General features: G+C 39.5%; 1 protein-coding gene across 7 annotated transcripts in view; it reads left to right on the forward strand.

Annotated features, from left to right (window-relative positions):
- Positions 1–18,299, forward strand: part of CADPS2 (calcium dependent secretion activator 2) — a 544,229-nt gene that overhangs the window by 371,211 nt on the left and 154,719 nt on the right. For all 7 annotated transcript variants that reach the window (XM_059073595.2, XM_067042266.1, XM_059073599.2 and 4 more), the window contains exons 12-13: positions 3,163–3,299; positions 5,579–5,766. In XM_059073595.2, coding sequence (XP_058929578.1) covers positions 3,163–3,299; positions 5,579–5,766 — 325 coding nt within the window. The remainder of the gene's footprint in view (positions 1–3,162; positions 3,300–5,578; positions 5,767–18,299) is intronic.

An 18,299-nucleotide genomic window follows, 5' to 3' on the forward strand; every position in this document is an offset into this window, starting at 1 on the left:
GGTGACAGTACTACCTAAAGACGCTGAAGCACGTATCCAACTGTTACCATAGAAACTCTCCACCAGTACCCTCATTTATCATGTCCAACATCTGTACTTAGTCCACAGGTTAATCATCACAATATATGACAGTTTTCCAGTACATTGTTTTAGCTCTTATCTTGTTGGCTTCTTTCGATGATTTCCTTATATTGTTTCAGAAGACAAACTGAACTGAACTAAGTTGTCATTGAACATTTGATTACTGCCATGAATAATTTTCCATTTAAGACTCGCCACCACAATTTTGTGTTATGATGAACATGAATTGAAGATGATCGAGTATAACTCAGTTTTAAAGCAAGTCTCCAAGCCTTGGATTTGGTTATGTAATCGATTGAAAGCATGTTTTCCATTTGACCCAGATGTTGACTCTGTGTTACCCTCACAGTTAATAAAGACATGTTATGCCAAGAGAAAACTATATGAAAATTTTCTTTTATAAAAATAAGACACTAGCTATCTTAATGATAATTATTTTCCTATTTTACTTTAGTTCATGAGAGAATTCTAAAATGAAAGGTTTCCCACACAGGGAGATCAAAACTGTTGCCTTTCTAATTTATTTTTATTCATAAATTCATGGAAACTAATGGTAAAATAGTACATGGTGAAGTTTATTTACATAAAATATTTTGAATTGTGCTGATCAGATGACATAGAAAGTACATTTCACTTTCATAGAATTTACAGCCCTGAAGAGATTGTAGGTTGTTATTGCTGTTTTTAATAAAAATTTTCGTGGGTTTGTTTGCCTGTATGTTTTTTCACAGTCAATATACATTCTATGTTTGTGACTTAAATTGCTATCATAAATATTATTTTTATCAGTAGTAGTATTTGCTAGAAAAGTAATTTTCCTTTTAGGTGTGTGATTTGGAAAGGTTTCTCACATTAAATAACATATGGTTTTGAGTTATATTTCATAAGGAAGATAATTCATAAAGTACCTTTATTTTTGAAAATATGATTTAATTATGGAAATGAACTATAGACTCAGTTTTTTTTCAGAAACTTGTGTATCTTATTTAAAGACTGTATACCCATAATTTTAAAATAAGAATTTGCTTCTACAAACCTTTATAGTAAAAGGAGAATTATGGATTTTTTTCTCTGAAATTTATTACATATCCTGTTCTCAACACATAAACCATTAATGGGTGTTATTTTTAACTTCTTGTTATGATCTTCTCTGGTGAAAGAAATAATGAATAAAATTCAGCAGTTGTTTTATAAAACTAGTAATTTAATTTCATAAAGGTGATACTAAAAGATTTTTTTACGCAAATGAGAGATGAAGATTCTAAGATAAATTCTTTAAAATACAAAATCTTCTGATTTTATAATATGTATGCCTTGCATTTTTCAATATTCTTCCTCCACATTTGATATTATTTCACATTATCATATACTTAACTTTATATTAAAAGACTGTCAGGGCTTCCCTGGTGGCGCAGTGGTTGAGAGTCCGCCTGCCGATGCAGGGGACACGGGTTCGTGCCCCGGTCCGGGAAGATCCCACATGCCGTGGAGCGGCTGGGCCCGTGAGCCATGGCCACTGAGCCTGCGCGTCCGGAGCCTGTGCTCCGCAACGGGAGAGGCCACAACAGTGAGAGGCCCAAGTACCGCGCAAAAAAAAAAAAAAAAAAAAAAGACTATCAGACATAAGATCATGCAACTAACACTAATTACCACATGTAAAGTATTTAACCATTCAGATAAGTAATTACTAAATGCAAAAGAATACATATGCTACTTTCTCCATGGACCATAACTGTATACCTTACATCATTGATGAATGACCATTCATTGTTCGCTTGCAGTATTCACCTCTTGATATCTGTCACTGATGTGAGATATAAATTCGTTTGTGTATCTTTTCTTTTTACATGTGATTCTGAAGACCCTTCAACTTGAATTATATAGTTCTTCCGTCCACAAATATGGCTGAAAGTTGAACTTGACATGGATCAATATGATCTGGGCTAAATATCTAAATGTGACTGATTATGTTAGCATCATGTCCACAGATCAATATTGTTTTATTATGAGCCTGACTCTATAATTGGGTTTAATCAATAAGCTTTTGTCTCCTTTCCTTTGCAGTTTTAGGGTTGGACCATATAGGTTTTTAAAAACTACATTTAGCTTACATTTAGGACTCTGCTTCTTGTGATGACCAGTAATGAGATCTCTCCGTGAATTTTAAGGAACAATGGAGCCTCAGCTCTATCACTGTGAGGAGAGCCCACTTTTATCTTGATAACTGATTTCTTGCCCAAAATGCATGACATCTCTAACAGAGCTAATGTAGTAACACCCCAGCTCTCCTTTCGGGTGGTGTGTGGCTCTCTCTCTCTCTCTCTCCTTAGTAAATAACTCACATTGAAGACGTTGACAAAACATACCATTAATGAAAGCAATCATAAAAGCTTGCCTTTTGATAAACCCGCAGGGTCTATAGGCGTTGAAAGATGCAATCTGTAAAGAACAATAAATTTGGGCTTGATTGAAGTGCCATTTGGGACGTTGTGCTTTGTCTGCATATTTGCACAAACATGATGCTCCCTTTTTCATGTCTCTTAAACTTGAAGCCTGAGAGCATTCATTGCCATTTCTACATTAAAGTTGGTCCCATTAAAAGCTCCCTACAAAAAAAAGACTGGAAGTGATCCAGCTGAAGCTAGTATGTTCATTTCTGCCCTAGTTTGCCATTTGGAAAGCAGGCTCCTAGCCATCGTTGTCGGTTTTTTTTTATAAATAGGCCCGGGTTCTTTTCCAGGCAGTTCCTTCAGTAAATGTATACTTCAAATGCATCAAGTTTTCTTAAATTGGGGGGACAAAAGATTATTTCTGTGATGGATATCTGAAGTAGCTTTGTATGTGAATAGAATTTCCTCATTCCAAATGATTGGCAGATTTTGCCCTGTCATTTTTTTTTTTAGGCTCCAAAAAATGTTGCATTTTATGGTTATATGCTGAATTTGTGGCATCATATTTTATGTAATGGAAAGTAGTCATTTGTTATCATTAGACATACATTTTGTGTTGTTCAGAAACTGCATTTGCCTATTATTAAACTAGAAAAATAAATGTATTGTACATGCCTTTCTGAATTTACAGATGCAGACCGTTTTCAGAAACATGGTATGGATGAGTTTATTTCTGCGAATCCCTGCAAGCTTGACCACGCCTTCCTTTTTAGAATACTCCAGAGGCAGACTTTGGATCACAGACTGAACGATTCCTATTCTTGCTTGGTTAGTACAAATCTGTCTATCTCATCCCCTATAGGTTAGAGTGAAAGATTTTTAAAAGTGAGAAATACTTGTTATGAAGCGGCCTTTTATCCTTGACTCACTTAATAACTATAGTTGGAGTTAGGGATAAAGGATTCCAATCGATTGCTTCCCAATTTGAAAATTATACACTTGAAGACCACTGCTGTGCCACTCAATAGACAGGAGCATGGACTCGAACAGACTCTGAACTGTGGTTTCTCAGTCCCTCTGGAGAAGGTGGAATGAAAATAGAAGGCTTTAACTAAAGATAAAAAACCTCTGTGATCGGATTTACTAACACCTGTACAGACATTTTAAGGTTTAAATTCTGCTCACCTAATGGTGATACTGTTCATGTCTCTCTTTTATTCCTAGAAAGACAATCTTAAGTGACAGGGAAAAGAAACAGTGCAATAAATAATAATACGATGACAGGGGCTGTATGTAACAGAGGAAAGTTTTAGTTTCATCTAACCCTCCAAAGATAATTTGAATTTCCTTTAAAAAAAAAAAAGGCATTAAATCGAGTAGCTAAACTGCTACTTTGTGTTTAAACCAGCCAAAATTCGGGATACAGAGTATAATTTACATTTAGAAGGAATGCTTGACTCCTTAGAATGTGGACATTAAACTATAGCCTAAAAATCGTATGTACCTTTAAATCCAAGGATTTTTGTTCATGGCACTTCCTCTGGAATTTCTCCAGCTGGAATATCCCTATTTCTGTCACCACTTAGTCTGTTGTCTACTGAACATGGTAGCTGCATGCAGTAAAGTTACACTCTCTTTAAAATAAGATTCGAGACAGGATGTGCTCTCGGCTCATCAGAGATGTTTCAGTAGACAGGAAGAAATTAAACACTTTATTGCCGTGATCACCCTGATGGTTCATTAACTCATTTATAGACTTTTTTAAGTACCTGTTATTCAACATGTAATTGTGTAGCTTAAACCAAGTCCAGCCCAAACTTTACAGTTACATGGAGAGTAAAACAAGTCATCACAAAACCCTAATGTCTCTTTCTGTGGACAAGCACACATAGACTGATCATCAGTAAGAACGCTTTCCTCTTAGATTCCACTCTGTGGGGTTAGTTCCTGAACTGTCAAAAGTCGTTTTCATTATGTGGATGACCTCACGTGCCATATGAAGTGTGAGGAGAACACTACAGTGTGTCTTCAACCGCACCTAGAGGGTAGGTGTGATTAGAAAGAGTGTTTGAGCGCAAGATGACCCTGGATGTAAATCATGGCTCAGCAGCAGATTTGCACTGTCGTCCTGAGCAATTCACTGATTACCTCTGAGCTTTAGTTTCTGTATCTGTAACATGGAGTCACAGTAACTACTATGCATGATGGTTCTAAATATTAAATACATACATAGTACGTCTGGTACAGTGCCTATACTATCACCACAGTAAGTAGTATTCTGGTTTTCTTTTTTCTCCTCTTCCTTTTTAGTTATTTTTTATTGCCGTCTCATCTTTCTGTATTTCTCACTCTTCTTTTCCTTCTCTTGCACAGTTATGCTGCCCCCCTTTGAAAACTCTCCATTCCCCCTTCTTTCTCTTTTTTATCTTAAATTAATCCGTATAATCCACTGAAATATTTTATAAACCAGCTCTACCTAACCTGGCCCTCTCTTGTTAGCCAAGCATACATACCCATCCTAACATCTCATTTCAAGAGAACCAGAAACTACTGCTGTAAAATATTAACTTTGTCGTATTGGTCATAGAAAGACAATAGAATGAGAACAATATCCCAAATACTTAAATACCCAAATAGTACATGTTTACCACTGCTAGACTTACTGAAATTCTCTTAGTTCACTTTATAAAATGCTTTTAGAAACTAGGCAATTTCAGTTATCATGTCTGCTTTACCGTTCTCTTTTTAATTGATTCATATAGAGATTGAAGTTTTTTGTAATGTCATTCTTTGTGACTGACAGTTTAGATCCTGTGAATAAATTGGACTAATTGTGAGTGACAGTGGAGAACAGGTTGCCCATGCCTCACCGTGGCAGTAAAGACAGGATGGTTTCACGTCATCAGTGGCCCAGATCACTTCCAAAATTGATGACATTCGCCCTTTAGAAAACAATAGGAATCATACTACTAATTTTTAAAATATTGTCAAAAGACACCGTAACGCAGCTTCTGCTTATAATGCCTAACAGTGCCTACAGAAAAGCAAATCCTGGCACAGAAAAAGAAAAAAAATATATATATATATTTCTGTTCTTCCTTTTGCAGGGGTGGTTTAGCCCTGGCCAAGTCTTTGTGCTGGATGAGTACTGTGCCCGTTATGGCGTGAGGGGCTGTTACAGACACCTCTGCTACCTTACAGAACTGATGGAGCATTCGGAAAACGGTGCTGTCATTGACCCAACCCTGCTTCATTACAGCTTTGCGTTCTGCGCTTCTCATGTGCATGGCAACAGGTATTTTTACTTGCAAACACACAGTGAAATGTGGAGGGGTGGCTTGGGAAGAGAGAAGAATGCTATTATCACCTAGTAACAGATTTTAAATAGCAAACGCTTCTTGCAAGAGGAAAAAAAAAACCCCACAAAGGAAAAATGTACATCAATATGCCGGTGATTTAGGTGGGCTGCACTTTGTTTCTTTTTGCCATTAAAGCCACTTGAAACAGAGAGAGAGAGAGAATCTATGAGATTAGAAGTCGCCTTTTAGTAGTTATGTACCACCTAGTATTAGGGTCTGCCCAGCTTAAGTGTCATCTGTATTTCTGTTGTAATGCATGTGGATGTCTGGGTAGGGTTTGTGTATACCTAATGATTCTTGCTTTTCCGCTGTGGAACAAGTGTTGATCGATAAAGAGAGATAAATAATGGGTTTATGTAGAGTCGCCTCCCAGCCCCTTCCCTAATCCGCACTTGAGGAACGAGTATCCCCTTTTAGCACTCTAAGCCAGTGACCTCACCTCTTGTTTTACCAAAAGGGCAAAAGATCACCTAATGCAGGCCCCCGCAACGATGCGTTTCTGACCTTAAAAATCTCTCCACCTTGCTTCCTCTCTCCTCCCAATCTTGTTCCAGGGAACCTCTGCTAGGTGGGGCTCCTCCCATAAAGGAGATACCCTCTATCTCATCCCCTTTGTACCTTGCCTCACCCATTAATTCCACCTCCTCCTCTTTATATTTCCTCTCTTCCCACAAGCCTAAGCTTCATCTAGCCGCACAGCATAACAGAGCGGTAATACTTGCTAACTAGGTGAGGTAGGGCAAGTTTCTTCATCGAGTTCTGTCTCTATTTCTCCATCTGTCAGAAAGACATAAGATAGTATCTCTCTCGGATCATAAGTTGTGATAGGGATTAAATGCATTCGTGTGTATCAAGCACTTAGAACAGTGCCTGGCTTGTGAGTGGTCAAAAAAATGTTAAGGGCTAGTTTACATTGTCTTAAGTATTATTATCCCATCAAGGTACCTCTCCATTGTTCTCTTTCTCCTCCCCACCAGACTCCTCTCACCATTTCCCCTGTTCGGCCCCCAGCTCCTCACGTGCCCGTGAGGCTGATTGAAATGGATTGCCTTCTCCAGCGCCACCCTCCTTACTCTTATGGGAAAGTTGACGCTGTGGAATATCCAAGACCCCGTGCTTCTGCGAATGCTGCTCATTTTCCCTGATGCGGCTTTCTCAGCGCTCCTCTTTTTTTTTCGGTACGCGGGCGTCTCTCACTGTTGTGGCCTCTCCCGCTGCGGAGCACAGGCTCCGGACGCGCGGGCTCAGCGGCCATGGCTCACGGGCCCAGCCGCTCTGCTGCATGTGGGATCTTCCCGGACCGGGGCACGAACCCGTGTCCCCTGCATCGGCAGGCGGACTCTCAACCACTGCGCCACCAGGGAAACCCTCAGCACTCCTCTTTTTATTTTATTCTATTATCTTCATTTTGTTTTGGCCGTCTCTTTGCTCATAGTTTGTGTTTCTCCAGACCCCAGGTGTGGCATTTTCTCACGTCTGTTCTTGAACTTGCTCTCGTTTCTGAGAATTTTTTTCTACTTGAGTGAAAAATTCTGTGTTGGTGATCTTGCCACTTTCCACAGCTTCAAGTATGACCTCTCTTCATACAGATAATTCCAACCCAATTATCCCCCTAAGCTACAGATCTCCATCTACAACTGGCAGCTTGAATCTTCTGCTGATGCCTTAAACTCTCCACATTTAAAACTAAATCCGGGGCTTCCCGGGGCTTCCCTGGTGGTGCAGTGGTTGAGAGTCCGCCTGCCGATGCAGGGGACATGGGTTCGTGCCCCGGTCTGGGAAGATCCCACATGCCGCGGAGCGGCTGGGCCCGTGAGCCATGGCCGCTGAGCCTGCGCGTCCAGAGCCTGTACTCCGCAGCGGGAGAGGCCACAACAGTGAGAGACGCCCGCGTACCGAAAAAAAAAAAAAGAAAAACTAAATCCATCGTCTCATGAAACCCGCTCCTGTACCTCTCTGAGCTCCTAGCAGAGTGCCTGGCAAGAAGTAACACTCAGGCACAAAGTAAGTGTTCAGTAAATACTTGATGAATGAATGAATGACTTTGTTATTTGTATTAATATCAATTCCAGTAATGGCCATTCATCGTTTGCTTTTACCTCCTAGCCCTATTTTGTTGCCAATGTCAATATTCTGTCTTTACAGTACTCCTCAGATTTGTCTTTTAGCATTTCTGTTGTGTCTACCCTCATTCTGGCCTTTATTTTTTCTTGCTTATCTACCTTTATTCATCTCTCTACTGCTTTTTCCTCCCCACATTAGTCTAGCAATCACCTTCAAAATTACAGGCTAACTTTTACCATACTCCTTTGCAAAACCCTTCGGTGATTCTCGTTTCATTAGTAAATTTAAAATAAATTACAAGTATCGGGTTTTTCCGATATCATCATGTTCTATCTACCTCGTTTGAAGTCCTGGTATTCTTCACTACATAATCTTTACCCCAGACAACATGTTTATCCTCCCTGTAAGGTTTCTTTTTTCAAGTTTTTAAACAGATATCACAAGATTCCTCTAAGAAGACTTCTGTTAACTCAAGCAAGTACTACAAACATTTTACTTGTAGCTATAAACTTTATCATGTATACTTGTATGCACACACACACTCGCACACGTGCACGCCTGCTTCTACTGCACTAGATCATATTTTAAAAGCAAAAACGACCTCTCATTCCCCTGTTATCCTCTGTTAACCTTAACACAGTGCCTTGCGTGTAGAATAAGTACTTGCTGAAGTCCTCACTGCTGCCTTTTCTCATCCTACAATAAAATAAGACTGATCCTAATCTCAGAATCTCTTCAGACTTTCACCTCATTATGGAGCTCAGCCTTACTTGGAAATTAGAGGAATGTTACAGAGTTTAGTCACTTTTCCTATTACCCCCAGCTAAACCCTCCCCACTCAGCAAACTTTGGAGGGGAGGCTGTTGGGTGAGGTGGCAGGGCAAGCAGGGGACCGTGAGGGTAACCAGATGACTAACCTTTGATAGTCAAAGCGAGGGGCTGTTGTACCGTAGTAGAAACTGTCTCTTATCTCTCCGGGCACTGTCTTAATTCCTCCTGACGAGTGGATATCAAAAGCTCGGCCCCCCCAGTGTTAAGCAGCACTCTGAAACGCAAGAGGATAAGAAGGTTACAGTGGAACAGACAAACCCAGAGAGCCCTATATGATCAGATTATTTTAGTCATTAACACAGAAAGGTAAAATTAAATTGAGAACATTAAGTGGAAAATTCAGCTTATGTGCCCCCAAAATGTATGTATTTGAGACACATTTTAATGGAAAGTTATTGAGGCCACTGGGAGCTGCTGCCACCACCTGGGAGGCAGCCTGATTTGAACCTGTAGGTTGCCATAGTTACTTCTATTCTGTAAACTATTGTTTTCCTTATGATGGTACACTGTAAAATACAATGTAAGGTATGTTTATACGTTCGTGCATATATTATACTTAATATTACACATGAAATTCATTTCCGGGGTTAAAATATATACCTATGAAGGTGTCTCTGGGTGGTGCTTTAGAATAGAAATTTGGGGCTTCCCTGGTGGCGCAGTGGTTAAGAATTCGCCTGCCAGTGCAGGGGACACCAGTTCGAGCCCTGGTCTGGGAAGATCCCACATGCCACGGAGCAACTAAGCCTGTGCGCCACAACTACTGAGCCTGTGCTCTACAGCCCGCGAGCCACAACTACTGAAGCCCGTGTGCCACAACTACTGAACCCTGCGTGCCTAGAGCCCGTGCTCTGCACAAGAGAAGCCACTGCAATGAGAAGCCCGCGCACCGCAACTAGAGAAAGCCCGTGTGCAGCAATGAAGACCCAATGCAGCCAAAAATAAAATAAATAAAATAAAAATAAATTTTTAAAAAATCGTTTAAAAAAAAGAATAGAAGTTTGAGTCAGTCTCTGATTCAGCATTTAGGTCATATGTAACTTAAGAATAAAAGAATGGAAGGAGTATAGGTTTTAGGGAAATTTGAACTTCAGTTAGGGTAGAAATATTCCAAGATAACCCAAAAGGCATAATGTTTCCTATAATGTTTAGAGTCTAACAGATGTCATTCAGAGATGTCGTGCTGTCTCAATGAAAGAATTAAAAGAGGCAAAAGATCTCTGCTTGCATCTTGGCTCTGAAATTTGCAAGCTGACCCATGTTGGGCAAATCACTTAACATTTCTGAAATGGGCATTCTCATATGGAAAAGGGGAAATATAAAGGTGAAGGTCCTGGATAATTATAAAATACTCTATCAGTATTGATTAGTCATTATTCTAGTATGTTTCCCTTTGTCAGCCAACCACAAGCATGTAAATCGTAAGAGGATGAAAAACGTGAAAAATAGGTAGTTGCTCAGTGGAAATATTTCAGTGTGTAAGTAATTATATTCTTTTTTTATTATTTTATTTTAGTAATTATATTCTTAATTTCTTTGCTAATAGAATATTCTGGGTTTTAGCAACCTCCCCTTGTGAAAATAAGCTTCTCTCATCCCTGTCTGTGGCATCTGATATTTACACAGGCTTCCGTTAAAAATACTGTCAATGTCAAGTCTGACTTTTCTACAGTGTTTGCCGTATTCTCTTGTTAAGATCATCTTTCCATCTGTCAAGACACACACTCAAAGAGTCGCTTTGCTCATTACCTGAACCGCCTCTGTCAAAAATTCAAAAGAAAAGAAGACTGCCTTTTGTTATGGATGGACGCGAAGGACAGCAGTGCTGTCTGGATCTGAACCGTTTCCAGGAGCCCATCGTGTCACATGGCACTGAGCGCGCTTAGGCGTGTGCCTTCCTTGCAGACACAGCGTCTCTGAATAGCACTCTGAGTGTTTCAGGAGTAAAAGAATAGAGTTAAACAGAAAAGGTCTGGCTGGTACTAAGACCGAGGAAGAAAGAGAAAAGTGAGTCAAGGACAGAAACCGACCCACTCGTGCAGGATGCTAGCCACGGACGGCCGTGAAGAACACAGCCCCGCACTCAGGGTTAGCGCAGCTCAGGACTGTCAGCGAGGAGAAAAGAGACTTTCAGAGACGATGCCTGTAGGGCAAAGTTCCAGGTTGATGTGCATGGTTAGACATCTTGGTTTTGTGAGTCAGGCTGAGCGTGGAGAAACTAAAGCAGCAACACAAAATGGCTTTTATGTTCCTGTTTAATGTAAGGGATGCAGTGGAGTCGCTGACTCTTGTACGGTCTAGCAGGGCCATCTTAGAGCTGCTACACACCCGGCAAAGGCCAGCTCAGCTGTGCGAGCGTTCGAGTACAGGGTGCAGGGAGTACAACGTGACTATAATTTACATGGAAAGTAATCCCTACTTTCTGTGGATTCCAGATCATATCACAGAGTAATAGGCAACTTTCACGGGAATCAGTCAAATCATCATATCACAATACCTCCATCTTCAGAGATCATAACATTTCCTCTTACCTATCACTTCAGAAATCATGCCTTAACTTCCTGTCTCTCGTTTTGGAGACAAGGATGCATATTTTGAGTCACATCATAGAAGACTGCATCAAATAGGCTCATCAAGAATTTTCATTACCAGTTCTTAATTCTAGTCTTTTTTTTTTTTTTTTTTTTTTTTTTTTGCGGTACGCGGGCCTCTCACTGTTGTGGCCCCTCCCGTTGCGGAGCACAGGCTCCGGACGCGCAGGCTCAGCGGCCATGGTTCACGGGCCCCGACGCTCCGCGGCACGTGGGATCTTCCCGGACCGGGGCACAAACCCGTGTCCCCTGCATCGGCAGGCGGACTCTCAACCAGAACGCCACCAGGAAAACCCTTAATTCTAGTCTTTGATATATGACTTAGAGAAATTAAGTCTAGGTATCACACCCATTGTGAATCTAGAGACTTCTGGGACAGGGGAGCAACCAGATAAAATGTCATCGCAAGGTGAAATTTACACGGTGTGGCTAGCCTGACAGGTTTTACCCCAGGTGATATGTGTGCAGAGGTGAAAGAGATACGTTACCAATGAGGGCCTTTTAAATATACACTGAGGAACCGTTTTTGATTCTATCAGAAACTATAGTACAACCCAAATCCGCCTCAATCAAACTTCCAAACAGAAATATCTACCCCTACTCAAGCTGGAATTCAATACTAAAGATAATTATGCTCTTTAAAATCAGGCAAAAACAGAAAGTGAGCGATGTGGGTAGCGACTCACTAAGTTGGAAATAGCACGGAGCTAGGAGTCAGCGCAACTGTCTTCCTGCCGAGGTTCCCCCACTTTTGAGCTATTTCATTTGGAGCAGTTTGTCCTGAGCCTCAGTTTCTCAACCTGTTCCTTGTGAGTAATATCATCGATGCTGCCTACCTGATGAGGTTCCTGAATAGGTCAAATACGATTATGTAAGCACTTTGGAAATGATAAAAATATCATGTAAATATCAAGCAGTGACATTTTACATATGGTATGGTAGTTAAGTAAGCTTTGGGGAATTGCTGTGTAAGAGACTGACAGTGCAAAGGTGAACTTGATAGCGGTGTTACTACAGCACAATTCACACAAGTCTCAAGCAGGAAGATGAGACTGGAAAAGCATTGAATAGGTGTCTCACTTCAGCTACCACCCATAAGCATTAGAAGGAGCCATGGGGAGGTTCTGAGATCACCCCTCTTCCGTCCCAGCCCCTCGTGTTGCTGGAAAGCATTGTGGGCCTAATGGGGCAGCAGCATAGACACAGCCGGAAGCAGGAGCCAAGTATCCCATCATCTAGAGTAAGTAAGTTGCCAGGCTGCAAGTTGGGGGGAACGGTTACTAAGATCACCTAATCAATCTTCTCACTTTTCCCTCCACACCATTCATGCACAGCAAACAACTCCCGGTTTTTTTCTGAAACAATGCACAAAAGAGCCTACTGAAGGTAAATCACTGAGGAAGAGATAAAGCAAAGGGATTTTTCAGTGTGACTTTGAATATAGATCAAGTTAACAATGAACAGAAACAAGAGCTACTTTTCTGGTGTAGCTTTTCTTCAGCTTGGGACCTTCAAAGCCTCTTAGCATCTAAAGTGTGGAAAGGAGTTTGGGGTCTTGCATTGGATCTCCATGTAGTTTTCCAACATACTAAAATTTTTAAAGAACACAGTATGTGATGCTGTTGCATAAAAACAATCCAACAAAACCCAAAAGCTATATATATACATCTGAACCATTTACCATTACTGTAGTCAGTTTGGTACTTTTAGATCTGTGTTGATCTAAACAGGCACAAGATTGGCCTATTATTTTTCCTTCTCATACTGTTTTTGTCAGGATTTGGTATCCAAGGTATATATCCATATAAAATATATATATATATATATTTCCTTCCTGGAAGGAGGACTAGCTACATATAGTAAATTGGAATTCTTCTGCAGTGAAGATTTGTCTCTTGTCTCCTGTGTATTTAGTCAACCACTTGTTTATATCAACATGGATTCATGTATAGTTACTTTATAATTCGGGTTATAATCCAATACTACTTTGTTTTGTTGCTCAGATTGTTCCAGCTTTAGCCATTGAGAGCTCTTTCGGACAGACTCCCTTTGATGTGTTTTTTTGAGCACTTTCTTACTCTCTGGTACTAAAACATGCTTGTAGTTCATATTGTTTTTTCCCTGCCTGCCTCAGCCCTAGAATCAGCCATTTCTCCAAAGATCCCTGATACCTTTTCTTAGAGGACAGTATATAGAAACCAAGGATGATGGATATGCTCATTGCTATTGGGATGCCATTGCTTCCAGGTCCTCTGAGTGGACACAGCTAGGTGATATGTATGTATACTAACCCGTGAGTTCATACTGATGTTTCCGCCTCTAGTCCAATACCGCAAAGCTCATATTAGCCATCCTCTCTTGCTTATTCATAACTTCTTTCTTCAACAGTGAGAAATCTGGCTTCTCCCATCCCATCCATTTACTTATTTGTTCAACCCCATTATACACGTAAAGCAGTTTCAGAATTTGCCAACTAGAGTACACTGTGCACAGGGCCTTTAGTTATTGACCTTAGAGTTTCCAATCAAAAATGTTAGTTCAATATGACACCTTCTTTTTTCAACCCCACTCTATTTAGTGAGGTTATGTGTCATACAGTACAGTTAGAGTCACTTGCACAATATGCATTCCATCCTGGGATCCCTCAGTGTCCTAGTTGATGTAGCTTTTTTTTTTTTCTTCTTTAAGCTTGTATACAGTAAAGTTCACTCTTTTTGCTATACAGTTCTTATAGTTCTGTGGGTTTTGACAAATCCACCCTAGTGCTAGTTCTATCACCCTAAAAGTTCCCCTGTGTGCCCCCTTTTGTAGTCAAGCATTTCATTAAACTTTGTCTTCGATTTTATTATTCCATCCTTCTACATTCTTGGATTATTTTTTCTACCTTCCTAAATTAGCTGTTTAACTCATTACTAGTCACCTTTTCTTCTTTTCTAAAATAAGTATTTAAGGTTAAATTTCCACTAAGTACTGCTTTTGCTACATATATGCATTTTGATAATGTATTTCATTCAAATTCACTCTAAGTAATTCTAACTTTTCATTATAATTTCTTCTTAGACACAGGGTTGTTTATTTTAGAATTTCTAGGAAAGTGAATCTTTTTTGGTTACATTCTTGAAAATTGATTTCTAACTTAATTTCTTTGTGTTCAGAGAATATAATCTGTATGCGACTGATTCTTCATAACTTGAGGCTTCTTTATGTCCAGTTATGTGTTAAATATTATAAAAGTTTCATTTGAAAAAATATGTATATTCTGTAGCTTGGTAGGGCAAGCAGGAGTTTTGTGTTTCAAATCTTCTAAACTCTTACTGGTTTTTTGTCTGCTTGATCTGTGGGGTTATGACCAAGGTGAATGGAAAGCTGCCACTGCAGTGGTGGTTTCTTCCTCTACTTCTGCAAATTTTTGCTTTGTATTTTGAGACTGTTTATTAGGTGTATTCAAGTTTTAAAATTATTAAATATTCCTGATGCATGGAAATTAGTATTATGATTTAGTGACCCTTTTCATAATTAATAATGCATTTTACATTAAAGTTTATTTAGATGATTATTAGCGTAGCCTTCTTTTGGCATTTGTCTGATGTATGTTTATTATTACTTTTCATCTTTCTGTACTCTTGTGTCATAAATAGCACACTAGATTCTGATTTAATTATACAATATAACAATTTCTGTTTTTTAATTAGTTTAGTCCATTTACAATTACCATGTGTATTGATATAAGTAAATTCATGTCTACCATTTTATTTTGGACTCTTTTAGGCTCATGTCTCTAAGCTTTTTGTTTCACTCAGTTTATTTTCTTTTTTTCTCCTCATTTACATTTTTCACCTTTTGAGATTTTACCATGTATGTGACTAAAATTTTAAATCTTATGCTAATCAGCAAATTCTCCCCTCCTTCTGAAAAGTGCAGAGACCTTAGAACATTTCCCTCCAGTCACCCCCCTTCCTGGCTTACATGCTTATATTATCTGGTATTTTAACTGTATCCTTATTTGTTTTCTAATCTTACACATTAGACATTATTTTTATTACTTTATACTCAATACTTGCTTCAATTTAGAAATTACTTTTTTCCTAAAATATATTCTTTGGAATTCCATATAATGGAATACCTATAGATAACGAATTTTGGAATTTCTTTGTTTCATTCACATTTTTGAAAGAAAATTTTGCTTGTTATACATTCTACGCTGACAGTTATTTTCTCTCAGAACTTTGAAGATAGTACTCCCATTTTCTTCTGACTTCCTGGGTTAAGAAGGCTTTGTTGCCATTCTTTTGAGGGAGATTTGATTTAATAGTTTTAGGATTATTTTTTTCTTTTGTGTTTTGTGGGTTCACTGTTCAGTAATATGTCTACATGTGGATTTCTTTTTAAATAATTCTGTTTGGGAATTTTGTGGCTTTCTGATCCATGTCCGCTGGTATTGGGTAAGTGCAAATTTCTTTGAATTTACCTTGATTGGGATATGAAGATCCATGTTTTTCATCAGTTCTGGAATATTATAATCTCTTTAAGTATTGTCTCTCCTCCAATCTCACTCTCTCTTCAACTCCAACTACCCATATATTAGGCATTTTATCTTCTATATCTCTTTTTTTTTTTTTTTTGTGGTACGCGGGCCTCTCACTGTTGTGGCCTCTCCCGTTGCGGAGCACAGGCTCTGGACGTGCAGGCTCAGCGGCCACGGCTCACGGGCCCAGTCGCTCCTCAGCATGTGGGATCTTCCCGGACCGGGGCACGAACCCGTGTCCCCTGCATCGGCAGGCGGATTCTCAACCACTGTGCCACCAGGGAAGCCCCTCTTCTATATCTCTTAATGTCTCTATTATATATTCTATCTACTTATTTCTCCAGCTGCATTCTATATAATATTTTTAGTTCTGTCTTCTACTTCAGGACTCAGCAGACTTTTTCTGTAAAGGGCTAGGTAGTAAACATAATAAATATTTTGGACTTTGTGGGCTATATGGTCTGTCACAACTACTTGACTCTTACTGTAGGGCAAAAGCAGCCAAATGGGCAGTATGTAAATGAATGAGTGTGGCTTGTGTTCTAATACAATTTGATTCACAAAGACAGGTGGTAGACTATCATTGGCTGGCCCTTGCTCTCCTTCCACATTTCTCTCTTCAGCTATGACACCTGCTTTTTAACCTACTCATTGAAATGTTCATTTCAATTATTAATTCTTTTAGTTCTAGAAATTCTCTTAGGTTCTTTTTTAAATCCATTTGGTAACTTCTGAGTAGCTGTCATTCCTTTCTTGCCTTTATTTCCTTTTTTGTTTCCTTAGACCTTTTATAATTAGTTATTTTGTATTCTGATCATTGCAATAACTAAAATTTCTAGGTGTTTATATAAATCCATTGTTTCTGCTGATGTTTTTGCCATGGTCAACCGTTTGCTTATTCTGCTAGCAGTTTTTGTAGTAAGCATGTGTACTTGGATTAATCTGTGGAAATCCTACAAGGCCAGGGTTGAGAATGCTTGCTTCCCAAAAGGATTTGCTCTTGCTTTTACTTGATGATAGGAGGTGCCACTGGAGCTGTTTTATTTTCCATCTTGGAGATTCCTCGATTGCACAGGTGGTACCCAGTTTAATGAGGTCAGGCAAGTGGTGCATATTCTCAAGAAAGACTCTTTTCACTCAGTCTATTGATGTTGTACAAACAGATGGATTTCCTCGTTTGTTCTCCTTTGCAAGGATATAGATTTTCTAGCCCATCCTTCTACTGACAGTACCACCCATTCAAACATCCCATTTTTTGCAGTCATCTCAAATTTAGCTGCCCATGCAGATTAGGTCTCTGAGCCCGTGGTGCATTCCCTTGAACACCGCAGCTACAGAACCTCCTTGGAATGGACATTTGCCCTGAAGGCAGCCCTGGTGTTCACATTCACCCCTACTTTGATTTCAGCTCCTGGTTCATTTTTATTTTCCTGCTCTTGGGAGAATGTTTTACTTTCTTATAAGTGCAACATAACATTTAACTGTATTTGCTATAATTTATTCAGTGTTTAGGAGTTTTGTAGTGAAGAGGGACTTTTGGAGTATCACATCAGTCTACTATAATAGGAGCAGAAATCACATGATAAAACTTGCATTTTGAGAAAAACATTTGGACATCTCAAAGGAGAACCTCCTGGGACTCTCTCCCTAACCCCTCTGCTTCAAGTGCCCCCTGGTTAACTGCTGCTCATCCATGGCGTCTCAGCTTTACTATTCCCAAACTGAATCCTTACCTGAAATTCAAACTACATCAGAGCTTTGTACTTTCGCCCTTCTTAAATGTAATGTACACTTACTGTCTAATTTTTCTTCTTTATGCCTTTCCCTATTATAAATTCTATTAGGGAAGGAGTCATTTCTGTTGTGCTAATATTGTATCCCCAGGACCTGGCCAGTACTCAATAAATATATGTTGAGTGGGCTTCCCTGGTGGCGCAGTGGTTGAGAGTCCGCCTGCCGATGCAGGGGACACGGGTTCGTGCCCCGGTCTGGGAAGATCCCACATGCCGCGGAGTGGCTGGGCCCGTGAGCCATGGCCGCTGAGCCTGGGCGTCCGGAGCCTGTGCTCCACAACGGGAGAGGCCACAACAGTGAGGCCCGCATACCACAAAAAAAAAAATATATATATATATATATATATATATATATATATGTTGAGTAAGTAAATGAATGGCATTGGACCATATGTTTACAAATTTTATAGGTGACATGTTGGGGTACTTCATAAATAGATCTCACAATTACATGTTCTTCATGAATTAAATGCAGTGAGTTTTATGGCCCGTGGAAAGACCCCATGTAACCAGCAAGATTGTGCCATTTTACAACATAGAAATTAATAAATTGAAACAATGAAATACCCTTTTTATATATAAAATTGAAAATGATTATAACAAATGATAAAGACCACAGTTGATGAGGTTAGAGGGAAATTAATAATTTCATACACTGTGGGTCA

The sequence above is a fragment of the Kogia breviceps genome, chromosome 9 (assembly GCF_026419965.1).
Source record: "Kogia breviceps isolate mKogBre1 chromosome 9, mKogBre1 haplotype 1, whole genome shotgun sequence".
NCBI classification, from domain to species: domain Eukaryota; kingdom Metazoa; phylum Chordata; class Mammalia; order Artiodactyla; family Physeteridae; genus Kogia; species Kogia breviceps.